Source organism: Mastigoproctus giganteus, chromosome 12 (genome assembly GCF_048544385.1).
Source record: "Mastigoproctus giganteus isolate SK-2022 chromosome 12, ASM4854438v1, whole genome shotgun sequence".
NCBI lineage: Eukaryota > Metazoa > Arthropoda > Arachnida > Uropygi > Thelyphonidae > Mastigoproctus > Mastigoproctus giganteus.
In genome coordinates this window covers 76,075,410-76,087,481 of record NC_143586.1, presented here as the reverse complement: position 1 = coordinate 76,087,481, position 12,072 = coordinate 76,075,410, and the positions used below count along the sequence as shown (strand labels likewise).

At 35.6% G+C, this 12,072-nt stretch overlaps 1 protein-coding gene across 1 annotated transcript in view; it reads left to right on the top strand.

Moving 5' to 3' along the window:
- The window catches only part of LOC150077204 (cell adhesion molecule Dscam1-like), a 386,288-nt gene that overhangs the window by 254,442 nt on the left and 119,774 nt on the right, over positions 1 to 12,072 (top strand). The window contains exon 3 of the mRNA XM_090385678.1: positions 8,834 to 8,998. Coding sequence (XP_090241804.1) covers positions 8,834 to 8,998 — 165 coding nt within the window. The remainder of the gene's footprint in view (positions 1 to 8,833; positions 8,999 to 12,072) is intronic.

Sequence of the window (12,072 nt, the reverse complement as noted above, 5' to 3'; positions counted from 1 at the left end):
TAAAGAATTTGATCCCGAATAGTTATGTATATTTTCTGTTTTTTTATTTTGCTAATTGCAATTTGCAAATATGCTTATTTGCTTAAAGTTATGTAAGGGAAGCTTAGTATTGCTTCCCCCCCCCCCCCCCCCAGACACCCATATAAAAACAACGAATTTGTTCCCGTAAGGATGGCGGGAGAGAATTTTTATCAGCTTTACCGCCTTGATAGATAGAAAAATCTCTATTTTTGTAGGAATGCATTTCATTACAGTTGGTGTAAGGATATTTGCTAATGCCATTGAGGGGACATTAATGGTTCAGGAAAACTGCTAGTCGATGAGAGAGATGGGGAACAGGAACAAATTTAGACATTGGACTCATAGAGAATAATGACGTTTCAAATGAATGGGGAGCTAAAGCTAGGGCAAAAAGCATAAAAGAACAACTTTGAGGAATATGCTAGGGTAGAAAACAGTACAAAAATGCTTAATATAAACTGTGTTTAAAGTAATGTTAGGAGTATTGTTAATAAAAAGAATTAGCTTTAAATCTCGATTAGGTTGTTTTTATGTCAAAACAACTAAGGCTGTGAGGCATCTGTGTATTGTGTCTATGAATTACATACGTTTTGTGATTATTTTGTTGTTTGATGAGTGAAGAAATTCAAGCTTCGGGAGTTGGAGGGGAGGTGGGATTCATATAAAAACAATGACTATAGGATGAAAACCCACAATTTTTGTTCCATCTTGATGGGATTCAAACCCAGCTTTCTTCCACGCAGATGGAAGTACAACGTCAGTAACCACTCTTCCACCAGCAAGGGTGCTTCTTGGTTAGGACATTAAACACTGACAAGTAGGGATAACGGAAACTTGGTGTCACTAGGAAATAGGGGAACTGACTAAAGGTCATTCCCCTATTTCTGGCTGATATTACATGTATAATGTATTCAGAAAGATAGACAGGAGAGGAGGGGTCGTACTAACGTAAATTTATTAATACCAGTTTTTTTCCCTAATATGGCTCTCATAATTATTTATAGGGTGCTGATTGCTAAGTATTCATAATTCTGATAATTGGTGTATTTAATTCAATGATTGGATGAAATGGCGGAATGATTTGTTTCTTAACGTATTTTTAAAATAAAAAAAAAAACCTTAAGAAGCATGTCACCACGAGTTTTTTTTTTTCAACATGAATATGATGAAGATGATTTTTTGTTGTTATAGTTCAATTTTTTCGAACTTTTTTTTCAAAGTATGTATACCAGTTTTGTTTTGATACTAGGTAGCATTACGTATTCATATCCAGAGCTTCTCTAATTCGAAAATTAATACACAAATAGCCATTTAATCTCACTTAGCTCAAATAACTCAATTAAATGTTTGAAAGTTTTGATTAATATTAATAACGGTCTCTTTACCGATCTTAAATTATATGAAAAAGAAAACATACTCCGCGTGAAGTTAGCAAAGTAATAACACAAATCTACAAACTGAAACTAAAAGAATGGAGTTTCTTTTACGAAAACCCCAAACGTTTCAACTCTCTACCGTGCGTGGGTAGAGGGTTGAAACGACAGAACACACTTGTTGACATTCGACTTGAATTTCTGCAGATTGTAATTTTCAGGGCATGTGAAGGAAGCTTGTTCCGGAAAGCTTAAGTTGAAGGGATAAATAAGGAAGAAGAGGAGTTGGTTCTGTGAGTTTGAAATTGGATCGGAAATAAATGTTGACTGATTGCAATCAGTTCTGACTGGCTTGGAAGAGAGGGGGGAGGGCTACAGAAATCATTTCAGAAGAACAGTGCCCATTGAAGTATAGATAGAAAAGGCATGCATCAGAAACATCTATGAGACCAGAGTGAAGAGACTTTAAGAAATCGGTCGTTAATTAACCTCACTGGCCTCTTGTAAATAAAGACTAAAGCCTGGATTTTTATGGGTCTGTTTCACAATAGAAAAAGACCAATAAAAACGTGGTCAGTCTGTTTCAGCGTGGATGCATGGTTTATTCTCCGGAAACTCAGAGTTTTCATCCAGAAAACACCAAATCAACCACTGAACTTACGCAATTTGCAGTCATGAATTATAAGAAGCAATATGACCTAAATTGCTGATGCACTCAAAACCCTACAACAACTAAGACTACAATTACTCGTTCTTGGAGTACGGACTTTGATTCCCTTTTAGATCTCCATTCGTCTTACCCTCATTGTATACTTTAAGGTGGTTGCTAGTGGTTTCTTTTATTTTCTCAATTGTAGCTCACTAATAAACGTTCTCTAACAATAACACCTTCCTGAAAATCGGAAATATCACCTGTCATACCCTTGACCGAAAAGCCCCAGGGAAGTGTATAGTATTTATCTGACACCAAAGAACTTGTGGTTAATGATCATACCATCTGACAACTTACATACCGTGCATTTAATTACAGTGATAAACAAAAAAATAAACAAAGTAAGTGAATTTAAAAATATTTTTGTGAATTGAAAATATTCAAATATTAAAATCGTTTTTGTCCATTACCTACAGTTTTAATGAGATTTCAGCTATTTTAATGTTTTATACAAACACTAAAATGGGTGACACTAGAAACTTTTTAGAAATGAACTTACTTGTAATCTTTAACTAAATTGGACTGTAGCTCCTGGTTTAATCCAAGAAACAGATCTTTAGGAACATGTTGTTATTTTTTTTTTTTTTTTTTTTTTAGGAGCATTAGCAACTAAGGCCATGTTGCTCCGTGGATATGCGGTGATCATTCCCTGACCTTTCCGTATTTGGTAGTCACGGGCTCGAACCCCGGTCTAATCAAGAAGCATGTGCTACGCACTGCTGCTCCTGCCCACCTAGCTACGGAGGCGCTTTTAGGGACATATTACAATCCATAACGTTATAGGGGCCTTGAATTTCAGCCTTGAATTTTCCACAAAACATCTCAATAAGTGACCCTAGTAAATTTTTCTTCTAGGTAAAGAAAACCTGCTCCATTTCGACCCATTGCTTTAGCAATTTGTTTTCATCAAACCACGTTTAATATGCAATGGTGATAATAAAAATTTATTATCAGTATCCAGTGGTTTGTCTGCAACACATTTCTTTCAGACCATTGTTTTTATAACATAACGGTTTCTTATTTCTACTGTCCCATTCACAAATAAAGCAGCAATATATTGTATAACCGAGTTGTAGGACTAGTAAAAGAGCAATAACTTTATGGTCACCACAGATATGACAAGAAAACTTCTCATACTTGATGCTTGTCAGGAGAAGGTTCACGTTATCACAGGTTCCTTCCAGTTGTGCACCTTATGTTATGGGTACTGACGGTAATGCATTTCCATTATGGAGCTACACTGCTTTGAAACTCGATTTTGAGGACTTGGTGAATAACCCCCTTTCAGCTGGATTGTGCAAGTGTCCTAGAGTTCCCATTAGACAATTTATATCACTGCAGTCAACCAGGTCGCCTTCTTGAGAAAATGAATATGCAAACGATTGTTTACGTTCACAAAAATAACATATTTTGATGTCCTTTTGCAGGAGATGGCATTCTTTCAGCCTGAAACCGAAAGTTCAGCTTTATTTTTAGATAACCTCAGATAACAAACAAGATCATTTAGTTCCTCTTGAGATATTAAGTGTAGTTCCGAGGATGAACATCTCACTTCATATGTGGTATCTTTCTGGTCTTCTCCACAATCTTGTTCATCTTCTTCGTCCAAAGTGTAAGTTTCCGGTGGCCGTTGTGTAAAACAGGTCATATAGTTGAAAGTATATTTGGATCTTTTACGGTATGTTTAGATGAACAAATTAGTGCAAAGCATCATCATTTCGTAGTAAATCACCGAAGTAGGCGAAGTGGCATCGATTTTGTCGCATCTCGTATTGCGAACGCCTTTACAAAATTGTCTGTTATTGCGCTACCTCGAATAAGCAATGCGCCAGCCCTAAACCCTTTTTGATATATTTAGATTTATACGTAATCCCTGAAATATTTGTTAAACAAAAATAACAATCTGTAGAGTGGTCTTTCGGTTTCCTCCAAATCATAGGAACTCTAAATGCCACATATCAGTAAAATCCATTTAACCAGATAATAAGAATTTATCACAAATAAGACAGCAGAAATGAGGGGCCCAAGACTTCTCCAACAACCACTTTACGTCGGAAATAAAGTTCTGAAGCTTTTTTTAGCTATAGGAATGAAGTTTCGTCTTTGTGATTTAAAAGTTAGTTCACCTTATAAATAACAAACTCTATTAGGATGATTGATACATTTACGAGGAATCTTTCGTTTTAAATGTATATAAACATTTAAAAAGTATGCGCAGCACTTAAAGAAGAGGATCATAAACAATTATGACCATAACCAAGTGACGTCAGGCACACGACTGAGAGAAGAGTCCTCTGCAATATTATATCAGGTCTGAACTTGTTTGAACAGTCGTCTGCTACAAGTTTAGAGTTTCATGGAAACTTTTGAACATGTTTAAAGATGCCCCACATGTCAGACCACACAGAAAAACCCATTTCTACACATCCATTAATCTTTCATAAAACCACACTCTTATTATTTTATTACACTATTGGTTATATCAAAGTTTGTGTGTCACAAAAATTTTGCTTGATAATGAAATTCTGTTTGCGTTTTTGAATTCAGCAACAAAAAATAGCGAGAAATGTTCATGTGACAAAATGTATGTTGACCAGTGTTATCTGTTGACGCCAATTGCAAAAATTTATAATCTTTCGGCCAGTGAATGTATTATCATTCTCTTCTATAGATAATTATATGAGCTACAGTATATTTTTGGAGAAAGAAATATTGATCTAATTTTTGTTGCATTTCTGACAATGGACTAGGTGGACTGTGCGCTGTTTATTGCCAACTATAGATCCAGTGCCAAACTTTGTATATCAGTCGACTATTTTAGATCCAACTGGCAATAATTCAACTGCGACCAAAGCAATCCCAAGAAAGATACCGTCTGTCTCTTTCTTTCTAAACCATATTTGCCTCGGGCGCATTCTGTTTTGATTTTGCCAGCGTAACAGCCTAGGCACAAGAAAGAATCAAACAAAGAAATTTAAATAGATTTTTGTTCAGAAGTGACTACAAACACGGAATTCGAAGTCTGTTTCTTCCACTTTACCAAAAATGCAATTTCATGAATAGGGACTTCAGCTGCAAGCCTCATATTTTATGTTACCCAGACATCGACAACTCTTCCTACTGTTCTTATGATATCGGGGAATTTTTCGATGCTTTGCTGTTTACGTTCCGGATCATCATATTTCAAGCTTTCTACAAAACAGTATCGCTATTGCAGATGTAAACGAGAATTAAGGATTATTTTCACATTTTCCTTTTTTTATTCCCTTAACTTTTTATTTATCTTTTCCAAATTTTGTAAAACGAGAATTCAGTGTGGAGAATCTAGTTAAGCTTACTTTAAGCAAACTACGTTTAACATAAAACCATCTACTTTATGGAATATGGTAGTTGATGTCAGTTAAGATCTTTCCCGGTATTATTCATGTAAATAAAGATGTAGTTCAAAAGTCTGGTATGCGTGTTTTGCCTTCAAATTTCTTATTTACAAAATCCATTAGCTAATGAATAAAAGGATTTAATCTCTCATAGAACTCTTTTTAAGCGAATTCTATGGATTTGTAATAGTTTTTCCTGCGTTTCTCAGATACTGGCCTTTCGCAGAAAACTACCACCCAACTTTGATTTGTGGTCCATATAAAGTTGTTGGCTGATCGCATTTATAGATGTGATCCTCACTAAACTAGCCAAGCTTGTAATTTAGAGTTTGGTGCAAGACACAACGGACATTTCCGCTATTGTGCAAATTGTTACCCAGTTTGTCGAAAAGCGATAAGCGCCATATTGTTTTTGGGACGTGAGGTGGAAGCAGAAGTTACATTCTGAGGGTTTAGCAATGAATACTTTTTTTTTAAGACTCTTTAAATCAATAAATATATACGTAATGGACTGACATTATGTGATTTTGTTTGTAAGAAACGGATGTGTCCTTTTTTTTCTCGGTAATTATTGATAGTTTAAATTAAACAAGCAGATCGGTCGCTTCTAGTTCAAGTTTAGAAAGGAATAAATCTAAAAAGCCTTCAACTTTAGAAAAAGGAATCATTTCTTTATAAATAAATCTATGTCCAAGTTTAAAAGGCACTGCCCAAGGCTATAATTAAATAAATATTAATGAAATTAAACTCATCGGGCAATTAAATCACCTCCCAGTTAACTTAAAATACCAGAATAAACTGATTTTTCAAAGGTTATGATTTATTATAACAACTGCTTATATATCACAGGTATTAAAATCTAAAAATGGTCACCGTCTTGGTCGAAGTCTTTCCCAGTACTTGCGATGCAAATATTGGTTCTTGTACATATATATTCAATTTCCTGATTGGCTGTTATAAATATTTGCATAATTTTTTATTTTAAAAAATTAATTTATTGTATTTCCTTTAGATATAAGGTCATTTACTTGTATTTTCATATGCTATATAACCCTTAAGCGTTTGGAAAACTTTCTGAAGGAAGTGAAGATAATAGTCAATATGAATAACACCAACGACTTACGGAGTTTCAAAGGAATTATTGGTTGTTATGCGCTTTCTAGAGCAGTCCACTTGAGCCTTCTGAAGTCTGAAATTAAAACACTGCAATCACTGATGTGGAAAGGTGGACAATACGTGATACAACAGTTAAATAGTAATGTGGGGGGGGGCCAAAAAACCCTGAAGATGTTAGTTACAACATCCTTGAAGAAATTCTTGCAAAATCTATATATTGGCGCTCTAGGTATGCCCAGTGATATCTATAGGGAATTTGACACGTTTAGTTTTCATGGATTAGCTGCAGCTCACGGGTTCTGCGCTACACCAAATGAAATTTCGCTTAGTTAGGTGCGTTGTCTATCATCGTGGGCTATCGCTCAATGGAAAGAAGTCGCATGGATGGACGAGTCTCCATACATAATGTTCAAAGATGGTAGTCAGGTCTGGGTTTGGAGAAGCTCCACTTGTGGGCATCTCGATTCTGGAAAACGAGGTTCTTCCTTTGCATTGGCAGTCCCAGAGTCCTGGTGCAGATCGCACAGAACGCATTTGGGACGAGCTTGGATCAGGCTAGTCCATTGCAACTAACTTCTACTGCTCCGATGGCGATTTCTAAAGAGAAATATAGTCGAATATGCTGATGACTGCTATCGTGAATTGGTTGGAATCCTTTCTAACTAATTTAGTTAAAAGGTAAGTCCACGCGTCAAAATAAAAGTAAAATTTTCTTTAAGAATGAAATATATCAAGAAATATTAATGATACAGAATGTTAATAAATCAATATAGTATATTATGACTGATTTATTAAATTGGAATGCCATTCAGTTGTAATTTAAGTGTATGTATTAGATTATATTAATTGAAATAGTACTGTAGATACAAATGATGTTATATCTGATTGTAAATATTATCAAAATAACTGTATAGAGTTTTATATGATCGTGTTTAAAATAATATTAATTTATTAGTGTCCTTGACAACCTAGAAATGAATTACTTATGAACATAAAAATTATATTTTCAGTTAGTCTCGAAAGTTTCAGAACTGATATTTTATTATTTATTTTACTGACAAAATTTCGTTAAGCGAAGAGCAAATTATACAAATTTTCCGACGTGTTTGCAAATTTTCACTTCTTTATTTATGCAGGACACGCATATGAGCATGCGTATCATCTCGCCTAGCCGATCGATGTGCGAGAATGGACGGGCAACGAGTGAACATTAAACTATTCTTAAAGCTGGATTATGCGATATCCAACAGAGCGCTGGCATAAAAGTTTTATCAAGATCACCTGTGAACGCCTTCCTCCAAAAAAGGCCTAACAGCTGTCAAAATGAAAGACAGCGTTCGTTTATAAGAGTACCGTGTATAAGAAATTTATTAGTGTGAGACAAACTATCAACCGACATATGTAAAATATTTTGGTTGGTATGTTTGTGCTTCCTTTCTGATGCCCACAACTCCTCAGGACATCGCCTTCACGAGCTAGGGAAATGATTGCTCGATAATGCTCCATCTTATAGAGCAGTGCCCATCGAATGGTTTTTGGCCGAAACACATGCTTTGATACATGTTTTGTAATCATAAAATCTATCCTCGCCAAATTTTACTTTATTCCATGGCCGAAACGAAAAATGGATGGTCATCTATAAGTGGAAATGCAAGCCATTCGAATGGGCGTAACAGAACTGATGGCAACTATCTCAGAAATTGCTTTCCACAGCTGCTCCAACAACTTTCATCCACGCTGACTGAGGTGTTTCAATCCTTTAAGGTTTCTTGAATTTTTTATCCAGTCCTGGAACTTTTGAGACAAATTTTCTATTAACTATTAACACTTCAACTAATATTCAACAAGTCATTTAAAAAAAAAATTCAAATTGAAATCGTAAATTTTAAAAATATAAATTTTCTTTCATTTAAATGTTAAATTTAGCATTAACGTCATCCAGTTTGAAACTTTTTATCCACTACGCGAATGTGGATTCACTAGTAGTCTAAATGACTTCCTTCTTTGTCCACACATACACACACGCGCACACAGACACACACACTTTGGAAGAAAGCACGAACTAACAGCGTGATTGTTATTTTCTCCTACACTTATAGTCCGTTTGTTTCTAAGGAAGTCTTCTTGAATCCCTATGAACCGTATGACTACGAACACATCAACTTCGCGAATCGATTGCACTTCTCTATTTCGGTCTCTCTATTTCGCTGATGCCGTCACCTGTATACTTCCAGCTGTGCTTCAAGACTACAAGGTGACAGCCTATGACGGTGAGTTCATCATCCGAGGAAATGTGGCGGTCCTTCGATGCGAGGTTTCAGGAAATGGAAAGGAGTTCGCCTTTGTGACATCCTGGTTTCGCGATGATGGGATTGCGATTTCATTAAACGACAATGTAGGTAGGTGAAAGCGCAGCATGCCTTTTTCTTAATGTTCTGACTTTCAATTTCTTTGTTTGTTTGTTTTCGGGAAACTTATCTCCTGCCAAGCAAGTTCAGAAGGGGAAAAAATACCGATGATTTCATATCAGTGAAGTTTCCCCCCCCTTCTGCTCTTAGTGTTCTCAATGCTATAGAATCCCCACCCTATATATATATATGTGTGTGTCTGGAAATGGTTTAAAATATTTTATGCTTTTTATCAGCTGAAAAATATCCCCTCACCGATATAATGTGTTGAAACCATATTTCAATATTTGGAAGTACACGCATTTGTTAGAACAATTTCTGAGTATTGATACGTATATCAACGAAGAGGAGTATTCTTTGGATATTGTCTCGTCGGATGGCATCTACTGAGATGGCTTTAGTGGTTTAGCAGAAGAGAAAAATCGATTCAAATCTCAGAATAATTGCTGAATTTTTATATATATAATTTTTAATATTTTTTTGCAAAAGATATGTTTTTCTATAACTGTATATATTTTTCCACAAAAAAAAATAATAAACTAATTAAAATGTTCTTTTTGCGTATTTTTATAAAACAACTTAATTTTATTTAAGGTACGAGGGCAGTTTATAAAGTAATGCCACTCGATTCATAACTTTGGCGTTAGGTGGCAGCAAGTCTATGTTGCAATTAGTTAGTAGTGCATCAGCAGTTGTTTGTTTAAAAGTTCGAAAGATAAATGGAAATATTTTTGAACAGTCGGTTAAAACAAAGTGCGCGCAATTTATAATATAATTTAAATTATAATTAGGCATAATTTTAGGCAGATTGAAGAAATCGATGGTTACGATAAAACGCAGACTTAAGTTTTTGAGATCTATTTCTGGCCTAATGCCAAATTACTATCTTTAGAATTACAGAATGTCAAATAGTTGCCAGAAGGGGAGCTCGGGATTTATTATTCCTTAATTACTTCAGTTATTGGATACCGATTATCGATAGAGGTCGGGTCGTTCAAGAAGCGAAACCTATATAGCAGTTTCTGTTGCACCGGAGCGAGAAAGACCAGTGATTAACACATTCCTAGACGAGTGGAAGAATTGACTATTGGAGTAAATAATTTGTTTTGAGACTGTGTATTGAGAAACGGCAACAGCTGCCTGCGGTCTACTTTTCTTTATAAAACTCTTGGACAATGATCGGGTGCCTGCTCCTTGCACGTTCCTACAGAAACACAGTAACAACTGTTTCTACAGTGAGCCGACAGCAAGTCTTCTAATAACACAAATTACGGACCTCATTCCCTTTTCCGATGTCCTTCTCTGGTTGCTCCGCAGTAGTGTGTCCCTATCCTCAATTATTGGACATTGAAATATGACTCCACCAACAATGGTGGGGAATGAACTGTTCAAGTTTAATTAGAGGAGTTAAGCCATCTTTGACAATATGGTGTTTACCACATGCTAATTACTGCAGATTTTGTGAACCGTTAATAGTATCATCCATGGAAGAACGCCTTATTTGAAGGAGTTTGAAAGTGGGCCAGTATTAGTGAAACACGCACTGTCAAACTAAGGGCAAGACAACCGGCTATTGCAAGCAATGATGGATAACTGAATGTATACGTGCGGGGGTGAGAGCGAGGCGAGGGACAGATCGCTAATGACAGTTGAGAAACTTTGGAATATAACAAAAGTCCGAACCCATTTCCAATAGACAGTGAAAAAACACCATTAGGATGTAACAGCAGAAAACTAACAACTCCACTAAACCCCACATCAATAACAACTGAATTTCCGTAGGACCAGGAACGTTGCAACTGAACAGTCAACTTGAAGATGGTATGATGGCTTGATGAATCACTTATCCTTTTGACATGCCGACGGTAGACACTGCGTGGCTTAACAACATAAAGCAATGAGCCCTACGTGTATGGGGCATATTTTGGAATGTTTCATGGTATGTGTGGCTTGATCTACATACCAATGACCCAAATTCTGGCTGTATTATATACAAGAGGGCATTTGAATTTTAAAGACTATGTACATTGTCTATGTAGAAAACTCAAATATTTAGTGGTCTCCATATAAAAATCCAAATAAGCTAGACAGAAGTGAATTGTTGTTAAAGCTTCAGGCAGTTTCTATTCCATAAAACAGAAGGGACATCGTCGATTTCTGATGGCCTCATGATTATCATTTGACTGCAGAAAGTCCACTGAAAGTCTAGATTACTCACGATTCTGGTGAGATGTTCTAGCTTTTCCTGACAGCTCATAGTTCCCTGGAGGCTTTCCAGTGACATTACCATTATACTCAAAAGATTCGCGTACAAATCCAGGAACAAATATATTCATTAGTGACTCACCATGTCCGATCAAAATGAGGCATTATGTAGTTGCAAAAGTCCATGTTGTATTAGTAGGGATAAGTTAAATACGTTTCCAATCAACGCAGTACTGCGTTTGTTTTTATTTGGATGGAAATTAGCGAATACAGCAATGGAAGTGTAATGATGTAAAAAGATTTCTCGGTGCGTGAGGGGATTTAAGCTTCATTTGAATAATGAAATTTTGTTGGATGAATTTATAGTGCAATTACTTTTCAACCAAAAAATATCCGAGTCATAATAAAATCGGAAATATGTGAATTAGAATAAAGAACCAATTCCTTCTTTATGTCTTAATAACAACGTCACAATTTTGCAATTTGAGTGCAGAAAACGATTAAGCTAGAAAGATAATTACATTTAAATCGTCTTGTGATTGAAAATTCGAAAGACGAAGTTATTCTGTTCCTTTAATTAAAAACAACAAATGGAGTTTATTATTTTTCTTTAATTTCTGAGATAGAGAGAGATTCTGATGTAGGTAGGTAAGGTATTCTTGTGTATCCCAAAAAGTCATTTGAATTTTCCATTTAGAGGTTGCTTTTTTGATGTCAAGATAAAACGGCACTTAGTAATATACGTACTTCATTTCTTAGAAATTAAATCGCCCAAGAAAGAAAAGTGCATGTTTTCCAATAAATAACAGAGCGCCAGACCAAAAAGGATGGTCAAAAGAAGATAAATGTGAGGTAATATC